This window comes from Puma concolor, chromosome D2, assembly GCF_028749965.1.
Source record: "Puma concolor isolate L17-30 chromosome D2, mPumCon1.1.hap2, whole genome shotgun sequence".
Taxonomy (NCBI): Eukaryota; Metazoa; Chordata; class Mammalia; order Carnivora; family Felidae; genus Puma; species Puma concolor.
In genome coordinates, this window is record NC_141677.1 from 84,318,053 (window position 1) to 84,339,467 (window position 21,415).

At 49.7% G+C, this 21,415-nt stretch overlaps 1 protein-coding gene across 5 annotated transcripts in view; it reads right to left on the minus strand.

Annotated features, from left to right (window-relative positions):
* Positions 1 to 740: 740 nt before the first annotated feature.
* The window catches only part of MKI67 (marker of proliferation Ki-67), a 28,322-nt gene continuing 7,647 nt past the window's right edge, over positions 741 to 21,415 (minus strand). For 2 of the 5 annotated variants that reach the window (XM_086681176.1, XM_086681175.1), the window contains exons 6-15: positions 20,347 to 20,392; positions 18,782 to 19,852; positions 17,157 to 17,338; positions 15,680 to 15,998; positions 15,474 to 15,592; positions 15,198 to 15,369; positions 11,798 to 11,956; positions 5,612 to 10,566; positions 4,324 to 4,767; positions 741 to 2,044 (exon numbers count right to left, since the gene is read on the minus strand). In XM_086681176.1, the coding sequence (XP_086537302.1) occupies positions 1,979 to 2,044; positions 4,324 to 4,767; positions 5,612 to 10,566; positions 11,798 to 11,956; positions 15,198 to 15,369; positions 15,474 to 15,592; positions 15,680 to 15,998; positions 17,157 to 17,338; positions 18,782 to 19,852; positions 20,347 to 20,392 (7,533 nt within the window). In that variant the 3' untranslated portion in view covers positions 741 to 1,978. The remainder of the gene's footprint in view (positions 2,045 to 4,323; positions 4,768 to 5,611; positions 10,567 to 11,797; positions 11,957 to 15,197; positions 15,370 to 15,473; positions 15,593 to 15,679; positions 15,999 to 17,156; positions 17,339 to 18,781; positions 19,853 to 20,346; positions 20,393 to 21,415) is intronic. The other 3 variants (XM_086681177.1, XM_086681180.1, XM_086681179.1) reach the window with 3 other exon arrangements.

Consider the following 21,415-nt stretch of genomic DNA (forward strand, 5'->3'; position numbering starts at 1 on the left):
TTATTTCTTGCAACCCTGTTTTCAAACAGACTTGGCCTAGCTGGTTAATGTCTGATGCTTAAATGCTAAGCGAAACTGTGTCCTGCGGACATGTTTAATCAAACACTTGTTTGAATGAGCTTTTCTAATGCAGCATTTACGGTAAAATGAAAACCACCCTTACTGTGCTCTTAAAATACTGTACCCTTACGAAGGTGAGGAAATCTGATATATTGCAGTGAGATTTTTGGTTAGAATTGAACCCTAAAGGGGTTTTTAATTAACCAGTATATTCCATTCCCCAGGCATATGGCTAATTGAAATTTTTCTACGTGCAAGGTTCATAATTACTACGAAATCTGAAGTGTCGGCAGAACAACTTAATCATAGGAAAATCCTACTATTTTACATTTCCTGGTGTTTCGCTACCTAAATGACACATTTATGACTCACACCTTCAAAGAAAAGTGCCTTTTCTAAAAAAAAAAAAAAAAAAAAAAAAAAAAAAAAAAAGAGCTGCCCTTCCTAAACTACTGTCCCTTCTTCTGCTCCCCGAGATCCCACCCCTTTCTGACCCAGTTCAACCATCACCTGCTCTGCGGACTCTCGGATGTCCCCCCCACCCCCGCTCCGACCTACCGCCCTCCCCAGGCTGTCACTCTTCCGTGTGATTTTAGACAACACTGTTCAGAGTGTTCTTACGGCAGCCACAACGGCAAAGGCAACTCCCAGTGACCCAGAGACACGCCTAGATTCATGCATTCATTCAGCAAACATTTTTTATTATGTGAACCTGGCTCCACGCCAGACACAATGACAGAAGAATGGACAGACAGGGACGCCGTGGGGGACGGCTACCCTGTCTTGTGTCCCATCCTCGCCTCGACACGGCTGGACGAGTGGGGAAGACTCAGACAGGTGACCGGAGGGAGGATGCGCTACCTTCTAACTTAGGGGACACAGAAAGAGGAACAAGACAAAGTAGAACACGAGAAGGTGGAAATGCCCAGCGGCCTGGGTCTGAGGACAGCCCGGGAATCACGGCCGTTCCTTAGGAGGAGGGTTTGTGTTGTTTTCTGGACAAGGTGGCGTGCGGGGCCCTAAGGCAGGCCGACAGGTGTGGTCTGAGAACGCACAGGCAGGCGCAGATCCAGGAGGTTGGGAAAAGGGAAAAGACGGGACAGAAAGGACGAGTAGCCGGAAGAGGCCGCACTGTTCAGGGACGAGGGGCGCCCTGGCCGACGGCCCTGAGGCTCGGGGTGGAGGCCTTGTCAGATGTGAGCAGTCCCAGGTGAGACGAATATTCTTCAAGCGAAGAAGGCAGGCCCCCTCCCAGTCGGTCCTTAAATTCAGTGACCCCTTCCATCTTGAAGGTGGGGCCACCAGCTTCCTCCAGGTCACACTTGTATTGCCTCCAGTGCTGGGGACACCGAGGAGAGGGCTGTCCTGTGCAGCTGGCCAAGAGCCGTGGCGAGCGGGGCCAAAAGCCTCCCCCATTGTAAAGAAATATCTGACACGTCTCATTAATCCATTCGAATCTGCCCATTCCCTAACGTTTCCTGAGTGCCTGCCCAGTGTTGGGGACACAGAGACAGAAGCCCCTGCTTTCACATTCTGATGTGGGACCCAGACCCACGTGAAGCATTTACAGAGCCGTGCGGCACGTGCTGGCATACACGGCTGACAAGGACGGACGGGTCATAAACTTCAGGGCCACGTTTTGCCAAGTTGAAAGCCATTTCTAGGTCCCAAGCCCCCCACCCGCCCCAACCCAAGGTTTACGTTTTTATCACTCTGTGAGTGATGGTGGATAGTCTTCTCCATGACCTCCACGAGGTCTCTGTGAATATGCCATCTGGAGACAGAAAATTCTAAGATTTCTTAGACACCCGAATAACATTATTTACACAACTCCCTTTTAAATTGACCCAAATATGCTACTAAAACATATCACTAAATGGAATGTATCGCTTCCCCCCACCCCTTTTAAACGTCTTAGCTAAACATCTTCATTGTCCCGACGACTTCTGGTTCTTATTTTCTTGATGCACGCATTGTCCTCATCCTGTTTGGAAAGAAAAAATAGAACTCTTAAGTAATTGAAGAGAACAATTTTTGTAACCAACCACACTCTGCAAAATCCCAAAGCCTGATTAGGTGTGATGCACGCCTGGAGTTCTAGGAAATTAATTTTAAGGTTGGAAATGAGTTTTAGGAGGTAACCCGTGAACGTCGCTTTTGTCCTTTAAAATGTTTTTACTATTTGGTTTTTTAGATTTAAATAGGAAGCTCTGTAACCTGTTTTTAAGTTCAGACAGTAATAAAAAAAAGAAAGAAAACTGCCACGCAAATACACACATTTTCACTAATTAAAAAAAAAAATACCACTCAAGGGGCGCCTGGGTGGCTCAGCCGGTTAAGCGTCCGACTCTGGGTTTCAGCTCAGGTCATGATCTCACGGTTCGTGAATTCAAGCCCCATGTTGGGCTCTGTGCTGACAGCGCAGAGCCTGCTTGGGATTCTCTCTCTCGCTCTCTCTCTGCCCCTCCCTGCCTGCGCTCTTTCTCTCTCTGTCTCTCGAAATAAATGAATAAATAAACTTAAGAAAAAAAAAAGCCACTCAAAAAAGTGAATTCAAATTTATCAACAGGACAAAATCTTTTGGGTTTTCTAACTCATCTCTGGTATGAGGTGCACAATCTCTCCACACTCAGCGCGTGTGACCGGAGACCGCCTGCTGTGTGTGCTCCAGAAGGAGCCGAGAGGAGGCTCATCCCTCTGGACAGGGAGATAAAACAAAGGACGATCTGCCCTTTCAGAACCAAGTCGGGTGTCTGCTCCTACTTTACGCTGTCCCCCAACCCAACAGCCCATCAGAAAAAGTATGTCATGTTGAGGATACTTCGGAAGCAGACCCCATCAGTGCCTTTACCAAGTGATATTTATTTATTTATTAAGTGTATTTATTTTGAGAGAGAGAACACAAGCAGGGGAGGGGCAGAGAGAGAGAGAGAGAGAGAGAGAGAAAATCCCAAGCAGGCTCCGCACCGTCAGCGTGGAGCCCGATTTAGGGCTCGAACCTACGAACCGTGAGATCATGACCTGAGCTGAAACCAACAGTCAGGCCGCTTAATGGACTGAGCCACCCAGGGGTCCCCCTTACCAAGTGGTCTTTAATACCTGAAGGGAGGGAAGGGTCAGGAGAACAAAAGGCAAGAATTAAAAAAGCCAAAGGCTCAGTTTGAATGCACGCGCCCTGAACCCCTCGAACGATGACTGAAGGTATCACCTTACTCCAGCACAGATGGCCATCCGATGACCCGAGTATTGGCAAAGTGTCATGGTGGACTCCCACCCCGCAGAGGACAGTAGAGTGGGCGCTCTAGCAGCTAATCAGGGGCTGGGGGCAATATATTCGGTTTCTGCTGACCACACCCACCCGCTCTGTCCCTTTTCCCTCACGGCTCAAAGGATGGCGGGGGCACCCAGGGACGTCCTGGGCGGGGACGTACGCGGGCACCGTCACCATCATTCCAACACGCGGTGAACAGACCCCTTCTGCCTTCGCCGCTCGCACTGAGTCAGACCAGCCGGTCAAGCAGTGAGTTCACGCACGCACATTCAGAGGGGCGGCCACGGCACTGGCCTCTGGAGATCTCCAGCCGCGTGCTAAGAAATTTACACCACTCGCAAACAGGGAGCTACTGAACCCCCTCCCTACTTTTAAACTAACAACATCAAGTGTTCCCCAGGAGAACACCGACTGGATTTAACCATGCACCGTGGATTTATTCAAATGACAGACGGCTCATGGGCTCCTGAACGTGATGCCACGTTAGCAAGCACGTGGTACCACTCGTCTCATGGACACTCTTGACTTTCATCCGGTCTAGCTTTCCAAAGCAAATCCCAGGAGATCCAGACAGGACCACCCTTCTGCTTCAGTAAGTGCTTGCTCTTCCTGAAGGGGGTCTTCATGTCAGTTTTCTATCTGAAGTGGAATCCCCTAAACACAGCTACGACGACACACTCATGCTTCCCACACTAGTGTAACTGGGACCTGGCAGCAAGTTATATGTAATGTTTCTTTGTTTTTGAACATGGGGCAAGATCGGATTGAAACATCCTCTGCTCGTGAAAATAGGAAAACAGGGGCTCCTGGTGGCTCAGTCGGTTAAGCGTCCAACTCTTGATTTGGGTTCAAATCATGATCTCACGGTTCGTGAGTTCAAGTCCCGTGTGGGGCTCTGCACTGACAGCTCGAAGCCTGCTTGGGATTCTCGCTCCTTCTCCCTCAAGATAAAAGAAACAGAAAAAAGAAAAGAAAACCAGTGAGTTACGTACCTTTTTTATATTTCCAGCACATCTCTTGGCACTCCGAGTTACTCGCTGTTGGGATTCACTCTCCAAAGCATTTCCTCCAGGAGGGATCTTAACTTTTCTGGATCTCAAAGACATGACGTCTGAACGTGGTGTTACTTCTTCCTCCTGATTCTTCACGTGGACACCCACACCTCTCTCCCTTTGCTTCTCCTCTGCCACGTCAGGCAAGGGCACCTTCCTCGGTCTTGTAGACCGTAGACACATTCTACTTGCAAGGACTCGGCCCGCAGGTGTAGAACTCTTGGCTCTGCCTTCAGGGCTTTGTGGCTTCGTCTGTTGGGAGGTCTTCCGGGGCTTCTTGTCATTTCTGTCTGTCTTCACTTTCTCTGCTGCTGCTTTAACAGGCTCGGGCCTTTGCTCTTCGAGCTTGGTTTTATTTGGCCGTCTCGAGCGGAGAGACATCGCCTAAAAATAGCAAGACAGCCGCCACATGCCAATCATGAGTAATACAAACCTCACACTTCAACACAGAGAAGAAAACGATCAAAGGGAATTTCGAAAAAAATCATGTGAAAACTTCACGTTTGTTTTAAGAGGACAGCAACCACTTCATTCCAGGGTGAAATCCTCTCTACTGACAAACCATGAATTTCCAGGCTCAATTTCCATCACAACACCTGAGTGTCATATATGGCAAATTCGATTACAACAAGCATTAATTACGTGGGCTTTCTAGAAAAATGCCCCCTTTCCAGGCAGTAAATGAATTCCTAAGCCTTTCGCAATCATTTGCTCAAGCAGGACAGGAGAGTCAGCGTTTCTGGAACGGAACGTACAAAGTACTGTCCATGCAGGAGTAACTCTCTGCCTCACAACCTTGACAGGTGGGCTCTCTTCGGGACCCGGACGGCCACGCAGATTGTTCTAACCGCATAAAGACTGACCCTGATCCCCCGCCCACCCAGCGCTCCTGCTTATGGGCTCTGGGACAACACAGGACCGAGCTCCTACCTTTCCTCGACATCTTTCACACCTCTGCAGATGACCATAACTCACTCAGTTCCTGAGAAACTCTCGTCAAAACTGGTCATAAGAATTTTGACCTGTTATTTTCCCACACGAAGTCTATTCTCTCTATAAATCCCCAAAGGATTCTTTAACTTGTCTGCAGTTACTCACTGTGCTGAATGCAGACCCCTTTGGGAGAAGATATTCGCATATAGATTCAACAGTTTATACCAGATAAGAGCCTCGAATGGAGAACACCATCCGAGATGGCATACAGCGACTAAGTGACATCTGCCATCACCTGTTGTGGAGAGGCTGTCGTCCTTCCTACTTCTCGCCCCTCTGTCCTGCTTTCCCTCTTGCCGCTGGTCAGGTCCTCTGGGACTTGCATCCTTTCCGCTACAATCCTTAGCTTTCTCTTCGCGGTCAGGGGCTCAGGGGGGTCACGTCCTTCTCTGGGGGCCCCCCTTCTTTTCTTCAGGGGAGGCTTCTCTTCGGCAGTGGCCTGGGCAGGTGTCACAGAGCGCAGCCTCTTTGTTCCTGGGCCACCTCCCTCATTTCCTCGTTTTCTCTTTGGGGACGGGGAAACACTGCTTTCACTCCGAGATTTTACAGGGTCTCGGTGGCCTGCCAGATCTTCCACGGGCTTTCCTTGAGGGGCCCTACGGACTCTTGCTAGGGGTTTCACAGGTTTCCCTCCGTCTGGTGTTTGCTTTGGAGCTCCCTGGATGCTACCAGCATCACCCCGTTGCTTGGTGTGATCTGGCCTCGGGAAGGACTCTCTGAAACTGGCCAGGTCTTCCAGGGGTTGGGTGGGGTTCGGCGCTCTTGGCCGATTTTTCCTGCCCGTTACGTTTTCTGTGGGGCCCAGTTTCTGCTTTGCAGTTCTATTAAACAATTTAACGTCTTTATCATCACCTCCTGATTCTCTGAGCAAGTGAGTGCTTTCCTCTGGCGTTTGGGTGGGCTTCCTGAGAGCTGAGGGCTCTTCCTTAAGATCAGCTTTCTGGGGAGGGGTCTTGAGCCGCCTCCTTCTATTGGTAGGCTTGTTGCCTGGTCCTGCAAGCGGAGATTGGAAGGGTGCTTTGGTGGTTCGGTCACCAGTCACTGGGTCTGCGGTTTGGAAAAGCTCTTTGAGACCAGCCAGGTCTTCTGAGGACTGGATCTTTTTCTTGGGTGTTCTTGGCCGCCTCTTGCTTCTAGATACATTTCTTACAGGCTCCAGTTTCGGCTTTGGGGTGTCCTTGAACAATCCGATGTCTGCATCACCACCTACAGGTTCTCCGTGTTCATGTGGGCTTTCCCCTGGCAGCTGGGTGGGCTTCCTGAGAGCTGAGGGTTCTTCCTCCAGGTCCACTTTCTTGGGAGGGGTCTTGAGCCGCCTCCTTCTATTGGTTGGCTTGTTGCCTGGTCCTGCTAGTGGAGATTGGCAGGGTGCTTTGGTGGTTTGGTCACCAGTCATTGGCTTATCTGTGTGGTTTGGTGTTTGGAAAAGCTCTTTGAGGCCAACCAGGTCTTCTAAAGACTGGATGTTCCTCCTGGGTGTTCTTGGCTGCTTTTTGCTTCCAGTTACATTTTCTGTAGGGTTCAGTTTCCGCTTTAGGGTTTCCTTAAACAAGTTGATGTCTTCCTCCTTACCTCCAGGTTCTCTGTGTTCGTGTGGGCTTTCCCCTGGCATCCGGGTGGGCTTCCTGAGAGCTGAGGGCTCTTCCTCCAGGTCCACTTTCTGGGGAGGGGTCTCGAGCCACCTCTTTCCACTTGCTGGCGTGTTGACTGGTTCTGCTCGTGGAGATTTACAGGGAACTTTGGTGGTTTGGTCACCAGTCCCTGGGTCTGGGGTTTGGAAAAGCTCTTTGAGACCAACCAGGTCTTCTAGGGACTGGACCTTTTTCTTGGGTGTTCTTGGCTGCCTCTTGCTTCCAGTTACATCTTCCTCAGGTTTCAGTTTCTGCTTTGGAGTTTCCTTGAACAATCTGATGTCTTCATCTTCCCCTACTGGTTCTCTGTGTGTGCGTGTGGCTTCCTCTGGCCTTTGGGTGGGCTTCGTGACAGCTGAGAGCTCGTTCTCTACGGTGACCTTCCCCAGAGCTACCTTGAGCCGTGTCTTCATGTGGGTTGGTATGTTGACTGTTTCTGCTAGCAGAGATTTGCAGGGCACTATTGTGGTTTTGACAACAGCTGTTGTTTTCTTGGTTTGCTCTGGGGTTTGGAAAAGCTCTTTGAGGCCAACCAGGTCTTCTAGGGACTGGACCTTTTTTTGGGGTGTTCTTGGCCGCCTCTTGCTTCCAGTTACATTGTCTGCAGGTTTCAGTTTCTGCTCTGGAGTTTTGTTAAACAATTTAATATCTTTATCCCCGCCTCCTGATTCTGTGTGTTCGTGTGGGCTTCCCCCTGGCATCTGGGTGGACTTCCCGAGAGCTGGGGGCTCTTCCTCCAGGCCCACTTTCTGGGGAGGGGTCTCGAGCCGCCTCTTTTTACTTGCTGGCGTGTTGCCTGGTCCTGCTAGTGGAGATTGGCAGGGTGCTTTGGTGGTTTGGTCACCAGCTATTGGCTTATCTGTGTGGCTTGGTGTTTGGAAAAGCTCTTTGAGGCCAACCAGGTCTTCTAAGGACTGGACCTTTTTCTTGGGTGTTCTTGGCTGCCTCTTGCTTCCAACTACATTTTCTGCAGGATCCAGTTTCTGCTTTGGGGTTTCCTTGAACAATCCGATGTCTTCATCACCGCCTACTGGCTCTCTGTGTTCGTGTGGGCTTTCCCCTGGCATCTGGGTGGACTTCTGGAGAGCCAAGGCTTCTTCCTCCAGGTCCACTTTCTGCAGAGGGGTCTTGCACAGCCTCCTGCGACTTGCGGGTGTGTTGACTAGCTCTGCTAGGGGAGATTTGCAGGGTGCTTTGGTAGCTGGGTCATCAGCCATTGGTTTATCTGTGTGGTTTGGGGTCTGAAAGAGCTCTCTGAGTCCAGCCAGATCTTCTAGAGAATGGGCCTTTTTCTTGGGTGTTCTTGGCCGCCTCTTGCTTCTAGTTACTGCAGGATTTGGTTTCTGCCCTGGAGTTTTGTTAAACAAGTTGATGTCTTCATCATCACCTCCAGGTTCTCTGTGTGAGTTTGTGCTTTCCCCTGGCATCTGGGTGGGCTTCCTGAGAGCAGAGGGCTCTTCCTCCAGGCCCACTTTCTGCGGAGGGGTCTCGAGCCACCTCTTTTGACTTGCTGGCGTGTTGCCTGGTCCTGCTAGCAGAGATTTGCAGGGTGCTTTGGTAGTTTGGTCACCAGTCATTGGTTTATCTGTGTGGTCTGGTGTTTGGAAGAGCCCTCTAAGTCCATCCAGGTCTTCTAGAGAATGGACCTTTTTCTTGGGTGTTCTTGGCCGCTTCTTGCTTCCAGCTACATTTTCTGCAGGGTACAGTTCCTGCTTTGGGGTTTCCTTGAACAATTCGATGTCTTCATCACCACCTACTGGCTCTCTGTGTTCGTGTGGGCTTCCCCCTGACATCTGGGTGGACTTCCTGAGAGCAGAGGGCTCTTTCTCCAGGTCCACTTTCTGAGGGGTCTTGAGCCGCCTATTTCTACTTGCTGGCATGTTGACTGGTTCTGCTCGTGGAGATTTGCAGGGAACTCTGGTGGTTTGGTCAACAGTCACAGGGTCTGGAGTGTGCTCTGGGGTTTGGAAAAGCTCTTTGAGGCCAACCAGATCTTCTAGGGACTGGACCTTTTTCTTGGGTGTTCTTGACCGCCTCTTGCTTCCAGCATTTTCTGCAGGGTCCAGTTTCTGCTTTGGGGTTTCCTTGAACAATCCGATGTCTTCATCACCGCCTACTGGCTCTCTGTGTTCGTGTGGGCTTTCCCCTGGCATCTGGGTGGACTTCTGAAGAGCCGAGGCTTCTTCCTCCAGGTCCACTTTCTGCAGAGGGGTCTTGCACAGCCTCCTGCGACTTGCGGGTGTGTTGACTAGCTCTGCTAGGGGAGATTTGCAGGGTGCTTTGGTAGCTGGGTCATCAGCCATTGGTTTATCTGTGTGGTTTGGGGTCTGAAAGAGCTCTCTGAGTCCAGCCAGATCTTCTAGAGAATGGGCCTTTTTCTTGGGTGTTCTTGGCCGCCTCTTGCTTCTAGTTACTGCAGGATTTGGTTTCTGCCCTGGAGTTTTGTTAAACAAGTTGATGTCTTCATCATCACTTCCAGGTTCTCTGTGTGAGTTTGTGCTTTCCCCTGGTGTCTGGGTGGGCTTCCTGAGAGCAGAGGGCTCTTCCTCCAGGCCTACTTTCTGGGGAGGGGTCTCGAGCCGCCTCTTTTGACTCGCTGGCGTGTTGCCTGGTCCTGGTAGCGGAGATTTGCAGAGTGCTTTGGTGGTTTGGTGACCAGTCATTGGTTTATCTGTGTGGCTTGGGGTTTGAAAGAGTTCTCTGAGTCCAGCCAGGTCTTCTAGAGAATGATTCTTTTTCTTGGGTGTTCTTGGCCGCCTCTTGCTTCCAGGTAGCTTTTCCACAGGGCTCAGCTTCTGCTCTGGAGTTCTATTAAACAATCCGCTGTTTCTATCACCACCTGCAGGTTCTCCGTGTGAGTGTGTGCTTCCTCCTGGCATCTGGATGGGCTTCCGGAGAGCCAGGGGCTCCTCCTCCAGGTCCACTTTCTGCGGAGGGGTCTCAAGCTGCACACTCATTGCGGCTGGCATGCCAGCTAGTTCCAACTTTGAAGATTTCTGGCGCTTTTCTGCGGTTTCATTCTCAGCCTCCTTTGGTTCCTGCACACGAATGGGCATGCGGAGGAGACCTTGGATGCCTCCCAGGTCTTCCTTGGGTTCTGTGTCTTGCCATGTCTTGAGGGGGGTCGGGTCTGCAGCTGGTTCCTGGTTTTGCTCTGAATATCTTCTCGATCTCCTCACTGCGACCACCTCTTCAGAATTTTCCTTTGGCTCGGTATCGTTCTCACTCGCTTCAAAATAGCTCTCCTGTTCCTTCACTGCTCCCTCCAGTTTCTGTTCTCGTTGCGGGGTCTTCCTCAGAAGTCGTCCCGGAACATTCTCCACAGTGTCCATCTTGGCTTCTTCGTCCTTGCGCCCTGCTCCTGGCATCTGTATACTTCTGGGCCCCACGGACCTTCGAAGCCTGTTGGCGCTTGACGTGGCCTTCGGAGCCCCCGATCCCGGAGTTTTCTCAATGTTCACATTTACTCTGACACTCTGACGTCTGAGGACAGGGCTCGCGAGGCTTTTATCAGACGGCTCTTGCGGTCCATTCTGAGTCACGGGGAACACATTCTCTCCTACAGGAAATAAAAACACGCGTGAGAAATATACCCTGTTCAGTATGTTGTGCCAATCTGGTATGTTTTCCTTATGAGATATCGTGTAAAAGCCAATAGTTCAGCCTCCTGTCCACCTGGGCTAAGCATATGAGGCTACTTACGTGGCCATAAATCTGTCTTGCATGTGAGCCACATGCACCTAAGAATATCGTTACCTGGTGATATACAGCAGGTTCACACTTAGGAGGGGATTAGGATCCACAGAGATCAGATACAAGAAAAAAAGTTCTTTAAGAAGGGGATCCCGAAGGTTACCGCACCGCGTCTCAGTCACCTGAATGCAGACATTCTTTCCTTCAAACATGAGAAGCAAACAGCCATTTCTCCTGCAGAACCACTAATACAATAACATGGCTTATCGTCAGGACGTGTGGGGTCCTAACTGCACAGGAAGCATCTACTTTTCAGCACAGGGTGCACTGTTCACATGGTAAAGCTGTTCCCTTCATGCCAGGCCCTGGGTAACCAGTACTCAGTGCAAGAGCAAGACAGACTCATTTCTCCCATCTTGGGCTCACACCGGGGCACAGGCCTTCTGGAAGATTCACGGCACTAAATTGTACGCATTCTCTTTCTTTTGGGTTATTTGTGGCAATTTTGAGTTGGAATAATTTATGTAACGACGAGGAGCGATCACTCCGCTTCTCTGCTGGTCAACCCCTTTAAATAAAGAAAGCAGAAATGTGCACGGGCAGTTTACAATTATTAAAGGAGTACTCTTTTTTGTGCAACTCGCTGAATGCCAATGCTAGTTCAACTGCGAATAGGAAGTTCCCCTAAAAACAACAGAACAGGGGCGCCTGGGTGGCGCAGTCGGTTAAGCATCCGACTTCAGCCAGGTCACGATCTCGCGGTCCGTGAGTTCGAGCCCCGCGTCGGGCTCTGGGCTGATGGCTCGGGGCCTGGAGCCTGTTTCCGATTCTGTGTCTCCCTCTCTCTCTGCCCCTCCCCCGTTCGTGCTCTGTCTCTCTCTGTCCCAAAAATAAATAAATGTTGAAAAAAAAAATTAAAAAAAAAACAAAAAAACAACAGAACAGAGAGGCTGGAAATGGTACTTTTTCAGGAGTATCTGTCATAGACAAATAATAGTGTATCTCTTGTAAAAAAAAAAAAAAAAAAAAAAAAAAAAACCACCTACAATTCCTACTGAAAATATTAAAGTGCTAGGAAAAAACAAAAGTAAACCAACCGAAAGTTTCTGACGTGCATAGCAGAGGTTTTTCTCCCGGGTCAGGTACTTGAAACTCTTTTCTGACAACGTCCTCTGAATCTGAGAGAGCGCTGGGACGCAGGCTCATCGTCTGTGGCTTCACTTTCGCTGCTGGAGTCTGGAACATTTCAGTTAACCCTGGTATACGAAAATATGGGAAAAGCAATGAACAAACACATCGCTCATACATGCCAGCAACCATGCCAGTCTGCACAGACCCCAGAGGAAGTGGCAGAGAAGGAACAGTGAATCACTCCCCAGAGTTCATTGGAGACAGTCACGTATTAATGATGAACTCATTTTGGGGCGCCTGGGTGGGTGGGTTGATTAAGCGCCTGACTGCCGCGCAAATTGTGATCTCGCGGTTCGTGAGTTCTGAGTTCGAGCCCCGCACTGGGGTCTCTACCGTCCACGCAGAACCTGCTTCAGATCCTCTGCCCCCGTTTCTTTCTGCCCCTCCCCTGCTCGCACGCTCTCTCTCGGTCAAACATAAATAAAGATTTTTTTTTTTAAATAACAAACTCATTTTTGAAGAAGCGCAATGAGAAGTTGCGATGGCATCTCGTCTTCTTTGCTTTTCCTCTTGGTGAGAAAATCACATACAGGAAGGGGACATGTCAGTCTTGCAACGTTGCCCCAATTCTGACCACCAGCCGGGAGACAGAGGCCACCCCGGGCGCCCCCAGCCACACATCCAGAAACCCGGTGCGCTCATGCTGCATTGAAAAGCCCTCACTGAGGCAGACCGGGGCTTATGTCCAGAGAAAACCTTCCCAATTAAAAAAAAAAAAAAAGACTGCCCATCGATAGTACTGTAAAATGGCAACATCACCATGTTTCCCTTTTAACGCCAGAAAGTGGTATTAACAGCATCTCAGAAGAAAAGCACGATACAGTTCTTTGAAGGGAAGACCGATCTTTCCGGAACACTCCCGTTATCCCGCTTTCGTCTTACTCTCATCCTGCCAGCAATGGATCAAAACGCTCTCTCGGTCTGGCATCTGATTGCAAACTGTCTTTGAGAAGACTGTTCCGGAGGCCCTCGAACCAGCCATTTCACTTAAAAGTCTCCTCCTCCTGCCGCTACTCAGGCCCCCCTTAAAGAGCCAGGATCCAGGCTTCAGTACAGACTGCTGTTTTGTCATGAAACTTACTCACACCAAGGGGTGGGAATTGTTGCACTCTCTAGGAAGGGGTCTGGAAGGAAGGTTGGGAAAACCCACTGTCTGAGTACTGAGCATTTAAATTTCTACTAATTTTATCTTAAAAATATTTTTGAAGATTGGTTTTTTTTTTTCTAATTTTTTATGTTTATTCACTTTTGAAAGACAGAGAGAGACAGAGCACAAGCAGGGGTGGGGCGGAGAGAGAGGGGGACACAGAATCCGAAGCCGGCTCCAGGCTCTGAGCTGTCAGCCCCAGAGACCGACATGGGGCTCAAACTCACAAACCGCGAGATCGTGACCTGAGCCAAAGTTGGACGCTCCACCGACTGAGCCACCCGGGAGCCCCTGTTTTATTTTTTTAAAAAAATTTTTTTTTCAACGTTTATTTATTTTTGGGACAGAGAGAGACAGAGCATGAACGGGGGAGGGGCAGAGAGAGAGGGAGACACAGAATCGGAAACAGGCTCCAGGCTCTGAGCCATCAGCCCAGAGCCCGACGCGGGGCTCGAACTCCCGGACCGCGAGATCGTGACCTGGCTGAAGTCGGACGCTTAACCGACTGCGCCACCCAGGCGCCCCGGGAGCCCCTGTTTTAATGTTTATTATTGAGAGAGACAGAGAAATGGTGCAAGGTGGGGAGGGGCAGAGAGAGAGGGAGACACAGAATCCAAAGTAGGCTCCAGGCTCTGAGCTGTGAGCACAGAGCCCGACACGGGGCTCGAACCCACGAACCATGAGATCGTGACCTGAGCTGAAGTCGGACACTCAACCGACTGAGCCACCCAGGAGCCCCTGAGGATTGGTTTTTAATGCTTTGTAACATAAGGACATTAGAACCCTCACACATGAACATAATTTACATAATGTACACGTATGTACATATGACTGCATATTGGGTGGTACATACTCGAAACTTTTTTCTCATTCAGTTTGCTATCAAAATGGGCTACAATTGTTCTGCGTTTTTACAGGTATGTTTACGGGTATTTTTTTTTTTAAAAGCTAAATGTATTTTTTTTAATGTTTATATGTTTTTGAGAGACAGAGCACAAGCAGAGGAAGTGCAGAGAGAGGAAGACACAGAATCCGAAGCAGGCTCCAGGCTCTGAGCTGTTAGCACAAAGCTTGACGTGGGCCTCGAACTCATGAACCGTGAGATCATGACCCGAGCCAAAGTCAGACGCTTAACTGACAGCCCCCCAGGTGCCCCAAAAAACTATGTGTAGTGATCCTATTGTGACAGTACTCAGAGGGAACTTTATTTGGGTTATACAGAGGAGTAGAACTATTCCATCTTAAAATACACCAGGAAATAGGGGTGCCTGGGTGGCTCAGTCAGTTGAGCGTCCGATCTCACTTCAGCTCAGGTCATGATCTCGCAGCTCGTGAGTTCAAGCCCCACGTTGGGCTCTGTGCTGACAGCTCAGAGCCTGGAGTCTGCTTTGGATTCTGTGTCTCCCTCTCTCTCTCTACCCAAACCCACTCGCATTCTGTCTCTGTCTCCTCAAAAATAAATAAACATTCAAACAAAAACATTTAAAAAAATACGCCAGGAAAAGAAAAAAAAAAAGACCCCATCTAATGGGAGGTGGAATCAAGTCTCCCCTCCCTCCAAAAGTGTTGAAGGCAGAAAGCACCGGTCAAACCATGGAGAGTGAAATCCCAGCCCTGGGTTCCTGTCTTGGTGTTAATCTAGGACAACCGTAAGGAAGTCACATCCCACCGTTACTGAGAATGGAAACACTGGTTCAACTGTTCATGCTTAAGGGAAGGCCTCTTCACAGGCTTTCATTTCTAGAAACAGTTAAGCGTCATGGAAAGGAAGGAACCTCTTGAAACAGTAAAATATTGTTCAACTTCGGGGCGGTCGATCAGTATAAACACAGGGGAGGGGCGATTATAAAAACGAGCCTGCTCTCTTCACCATGAAGCGGACTCCAGTACTCTACACGGATGCTGCCATCCTAGGCAAAGCTGTGCAGTTACCACTCATACCTGCCTCGTGCGGGACTCGTGACCCCCAATACGGTCGAGGTCCGGCTCTCGTCCAACCCAGCAAGTTCTTCCTTGAACCACCAGAACCCCAGGAGCTGACTAGATCGTTGATCCTCCCGTCTGCTCCCCACCATACACATCTACGGCATCCGTCCACGTTCTCACATGTAGGGGGATCGAAGGGCTACGGTTTCCAAGCCTCGAGGTTGTGCTTTTACCTGACAGATCTTCATTGAAGTCCACCTTCTTGTCGATGACAAAGTTGTTGAGCATTCTGTAGGGCCGGGCAGGCACATTTACTTTTTCAAGGTGAGCTTTCCCTATTATTATGGTACAAGGAGAGTTGGCATGGCCTGTACTAAACTCACTGTGAACGCCGCTAACAGGCTTCTGGAAAAAAAAAAAAATGTAACAAGATGAAGGAAACGTCAGCGCGTACCTCCCCACCCAACGCGACCTTACCTCACAGCACGTGGCCAAGGAGCTGTTCATACCTTCGGAGTGTTCGCTTTTCTTGGCCTTTTGCTCAGCTGTCGCTGGGGGCCGTGTTTGACCGCTTTGGCCTGGGTCTGTTTGGCCCCGAGTTTCACTACGTCCGCCCACGACTTCGCCACTGTCACAAGGAAAACGTGTTGAAAGGTTTCCGAAGCCCCGTGAGCGAGAAAACCGACCTTAAGACATCCGCGGACACGACACTAACCGACTAAATTGGCCTCAGAAGCTCCGCTCCTTCTTTTGGAGTAAATCCTCTGCAAGATGTCATGCTGGCTCCGGTCGATGGAGGTTCTCTTTGAAAGCAAGCCACCGCTCTTCCTGCCTCCCCTCTTAGGAACATCCGTGTGATGAGATTTGCTGCCACCGGAGACCGAGGACGCCTTGGGTGACCTGCGACGTGGGTCACGGGCACCTGGAGAAGTCCTGGTCGGATCACGAGCTGGAGATCCCGCGAACTGCGGTTGTGCGGTCACTTCCAAATGGAGTCGGGAAGAATCTTCTTTTCCCGATGGTTGAGGACGGTCCTGACGAGATTTAAATGTTCATAAGATACCTTACCGCCAACACAGAGTCTCTGTAGTGGATGTGAAAACCCTGCCCAGTTAAAGAATTTTGGCTGTTTCAATCTGGAAGCACCAAAACGTTTCAAGCGCTGTCAAGTGGAAGGCAGAGATGGGAGTCTGTGCCCCTCATTTAAGAGAAAAAGGAAGGAGGGGGGGTGGGAGGGGACAGCAAACCAGTCTTAAGTGAGGAGTGAGCATGCTCTGATCTGAATTGGAGAAAACACCACCTGTGGACGTCTAATCCCCTTTGGTCTACGTGGAAGGAGGGCCGCTCATTTCTGGGAGCCAATAGAGAATGGAAAGGGAGCCACACATACCTTATACTCCTTTTGGTAGGAAAAGAAATGAAAGATTGCCCAGGCCCTCTGAGGGGGGTGAGCTGGGCGGCCATACCTTCTAAAGACCTAAACTCAGGAGGACAACACAGCCTAGCGTAGGTGATTACAAAGTTCTAAATAGCTGATGGTGGAAATCATGGGCGTGTTGCCACTCAAGGGTTTCCTTTTCACCTTAGAATTCTAAAAGAAAACAAACAAACAAACAAACCACCTTACGGTTTGTGTCATGATGTCTCCAGATTCTTTCTAATCAGTAGTTTGTTTGTTTGTTTGTTTGTTTTTTAATGGTTATCTATTTATTTTTGAGGGAGAGACACGTCGTGAGCAGGGGAGGGACAGGGAGAGGGAGACACAGAATCCGAAGCAGGCTCTAGGCTCTGAGCTGTCAGCACAGAGCCCGACGTGGGGCTCCAACTCATGAAGCATGAGATCATAACCTGAGCCGAAGTCGGATGCTCAGCCCACTGAGCCACCCGGGCGCCCCTCTGATTGGTAGTTTTTACCGAACCCGCCCCCTCCCCCAGCCTGAGTGGTCTTCTGGAAGCAAGGCTGGCAGGAGGCCTCCGCCCGAAGAGGCCTTCACAGGCCTCCGCTGTGCTCAGCCACGTGAGAATCGGGGTTCCAAGCCCAGGGGTCCATTTTCCACCCCTCAGTGAGTGAGCCATCCTTTAGAATTTTTTGTCTTTACTACGTTTTTAGAAAGAAAAAGGTCTCCGTTGCCATTGTGCTGGCGTGGGGCGTTTGGAAAGGATGTGTCCTAGGCGGGAGTGAGAATACTGACCGTTGACCCTACCTTGATGATTTTCTTCAGGACAGGTGGAGTGTGGCTTACAAGTGACCTTCTGGGTGTTTCTCCTCTCTTGAGAGGTGTATTAGGAGGTAAGTTTTCATCAAATAACTCCGGCTTCAGACGACCACCGAAGGAGACCCGCCTTCTTTTCAGGGGTGTTCCCTCAGTCTTATCTGAAATAACGAATACAAACGTGGAGAAGGAATGGACGATGTGTGGACACCTGAGACATGTTTCAAATTGCCGTTAAAGACAAACCAATGGAAAAGCCCCCTTGAAAACTAACACCACAGCGTCTCATCCTTTTGCAACGCTCACGGAGCTGGAGCTCAGGAAAAGACCCAGGGATAAACTCACAAAGCGTCACGTCCCAACCGGACAGTACAAAGATCTCCTAGGAAAGGTTGAAAATGCCCACGTGGACAGAGCTTGATAAAGGGATTGGTGTGGATGGGGCGGCTTTCACTTTGGAGCAGGGGAATGACAGACACGGATGCTTCCGCGGTGACCGGATAGGGCTTTTTCCAAAGACACCTATGAACTCGGACCTCGCCCAGGCCTACCTAGTGAGAAGTCGTGAACTTGAAAACTTCTCCAGGTGATTCGAATAGGCGATTCACGAGTCCCAACCCCACCGTACATCCCTATGAACCGGCACTCAACAAGAATCCCTTGTCTGAGTGATGCCTCCTTTCTGAGACTCATAGGGACACAGTGACGGATGCGTGCTGGTGTAATTGCAGAGAGGGGTGCACCTCGCATGAGGGACCGTCTGCAAAACAGAGCCCGGACGGTAAGCCTGCTACTTCAGAACACCCACAGAACCATCCCCCCCCCCCGAAAAGTATGGGAGAAAACCCAGGAGCTACTGAGCCCACTCGGGGGTCACAGCCCTGCCGCTCGCTGGGTGACAGGAGGCCGTCAGTTTCCCGTTTTACAAAAGGGAAGTTAACAGGGATACCTGTCCCGGGGGCCCACCTGCTACCTGCATAGAGGATCAAAAGTGCCCATGTCTTTAAAACACCTACAACAGCTCCTGATACAGAAACCCGTGGGGATAGTCCAGTGGTTTATAACACAGCAGCAGCAGCAACAACAACAACAAACAACAACAACAACAACAACAACAAACTACTATTAGGAGACACGGAAAACAGAGTATAAGTACCTGAGAGACACCCTCCCTGTATTTAAACATTCCCAAGGGACTTCCCTGGACTTAGTTTACAGGAGCAAACTCACAGGATACGAGTGCTTATAGTTCGGAACTCAAACGTTTCTGGAAAGCCATTATGCTTATTACTAGGCTTATTCTCCTTTCTATCTTCTTGTGGGTGGAACGGGAGAATCCAACACGTTTTTGGACCCCTGTAGGTCCCCGGCTGTGTTCGTCCCTGACAACCCGCCCTCCCTCCGGAGCCCCGGATTACAATTGTGCGCGTCTTCAGGACGAGTCTATGAGAGCAGACGGTGCATCTGGCTTTGTGCACATAGGCTCCCTGCCACGGTGAAATCACCACCGACGGAAGGGAGGTCTCATCGGTTCCTATCTAGATACAAGGTATGAGCTATGGGGGGGGGGGGGGGGCGGTAAATGCACAGTTAAGTAAACTTACTGATGGAGTCCCCAGAGTTGCTTGTATCAACTGAACTACGACCAGGCAACCCAGAGTGCATGCGCCCCACGGCGGCACCCGCTTTCTCAGGCTGGTGGACAGAACTGTTTGGAATCTTCCTTTCAACTTGAACGGGCAACGGAGCTAAAATCGCGTGATTCTGAGTTTCTGGTTCTGGCGTAAGAACGTCCACACTGGTAGGAATACTCCTCCTCCTTTTGGAAAAGAGCTTTTCTGGTGTAGCTCCAAAATTATCAGCGTTTTCGACTTTAGCGGGTGTTTGGTTTCTGGCTAAGGACTTCCTAGGAGTAAACGTCTTGTTATCTGTCCTGAAGCCTTCCTTTTGATCCAAATTCACAGGCGCACTTCCGCCGGCGACCATCAGGTCTTCACGCTGACGTTTCCGCGAGGACTGCGGGGAACGTTGTGCCAGGGTCTTGGTTTCTGTCATCTCCTCAGGAGGGACGATGGGACCCCTGGTCTCCTTGGGAGTCTCCACAGCCTCCTCACCTTGTCTCCTGTCCTCGGTCTGGCTAATACCTTGTTCTCCCAAAGCAGGATCTGCCTTCATTTGGGTGCCCCGACCTGACCTAGGTCTGGATTTAAGTGACACTGGGACTTGTGTCCCGCCTTGTAAATCACCAGAACATTCCTTCTCTGGTGGGTGATGACTCCGTGTTCCTGATTTTTTACCGCTCTGTAGCACATCTCCTTTTTCTGATTTCACATCAAGCTCTTCCTTCATTGACTCGTAAAGCTTCTTAAAGGGAGATTCATTGTTTGCACCATTCTCCAGACCCCGCGTAGAGGGTAAAGGCTTCAGGTCTCCTTTACAGCTCACTAACGTTATGCTGAAATCTTCCTTAGAATCCTTGCCTGTAGGATCCGTGGTATTTCTGGAGTTACCTCCAGCAAGTTCCGAGGGACGAACGACATTAGGCGTTCTGCTTGCAACCCGGTCCTCACAGCCACCAGAGACCATGCCCGCTGCTTGGACATTCTTCAGAGGCCTTCCTGAAACACTGTCTTCCGAGGCTCTTGAACGGACATCGGAATCTTGAAGCTTCCCGTCTGGGCGATGAGTTATGAAATAAGAAACAGAAAGTTCAATCTTTCCTCAGTGATGAACACCTAAAGTATTCGAATTTTAAAAGCGTTTCAAATTGTCTTCTAATCTAGCTTTTCACTTAGCCTGCAAATTATTTAATGCCCAAAACGTGTAACAGAAGTATTCTGACGCTGGTGTTACGAGGCAAACAAATAGGTCACGTCAGCCTCCTATAACCCATGTGAGGCATGGAATGCTGTTAATCTACTCAATTAAACCGGTAACCTAACAAGACGGCTTATACCTGGATGCTCCAGTGAGCACGGTGCCCTCTAAGTCACTTGAGGAAAAAGTGAACTCAGATGTCTGCCTGTGTGCCATGGGAAGTAACACAACCTCCTAACTTTTGTGAAGCTGAATGCAGAACACAGGCGTTCTTGCTGTCCCTTCCTCGCCGTAACGCTACGTGGAGAGCTGACCTTGAAGGATCCCAGGAGAAAACCACAAAACTACTAACCAGGGTCGGAAGAGAGGCTAGATCTTGAGACTCGATGCAGAGATTCCTGTGAATTGGCAAAATAAAAAACAGTGATGTAGGTGTCTTTTCAAACATGGGCAGTCATATTTATTAAAATGTTCTTGCTAGGGAGGCTCTTCCCTACCAAACTGTCCTTATATGAATTTTAGAGACTTTCACCCAAGACGCTCAGGGGCAAGTGCTCGTAATACAAGTATTTCTTAGCTGATTTTAAAAATATATAATGATAGTATAAGAAACAAACTTGAAGCTCAGAATTGTTTAAACTGGACGTCAGTTGAAGCGCCCGGGGGGCTCAGTCGGTGGAGCGTCCGACTTTGGCTTGGGTCATAATCTCCAGGTTTGTGAGTTCGAGGTCCGCGTCGGGCTCTGTGCTGACAGCTCAGAGCCTGGAGCGTGCTTCAGATTCTGAGTCTCCCTCTCTCTCTCTGCCCCTCCCTTGTTCACACTCTCCCTATCTCTAAAAAATAATCATTAAAAAAACATTAAAAAAGATAAATAAACTGAACCTCAGTTGAGTTTTGGGAAGTTCCTCAAACTTCTCTCTCATCCCCCCACGAGAGAGCCAAAGCTGCAATTAGACATCATCTGCATGCAGCGTCTGTGAACCTACCAAGGGCACGGAATTATTGACTTAGTACTCAGCTTTGTCAGAAACAGGGTACAGGACCTGCTGGGGCCCCACTGGGCACGTGTGCTTTGGCTGGCAGGTACACCCGAGAGCCGGGATGGTGAGGCCAAGGTGAAACCAGCACACCACAGGCGCTCACCCTCAGCGCACGACAATCAGATCCGGCTCCTCCCCCCCCGCCCCCCCAACTGCTGCCCTCACAATCTGTCAGAAAAAATTTTAAGGGGCAAGGAACAACCAAAGAATAACAATTATGCAAGATATAAAAGTTCAGTGTTGCTTCAAAGGAGGAAAAGTATCTCATCCGAGTTACTACAGAGGGAAAAAAAAAAATCACAAAATATATCCAAGGGCAAATAATTTAACTTTTTCCTTCAATCTGTTTCAGATTTCTTGGTATCTAACCCGCTGCTTCTC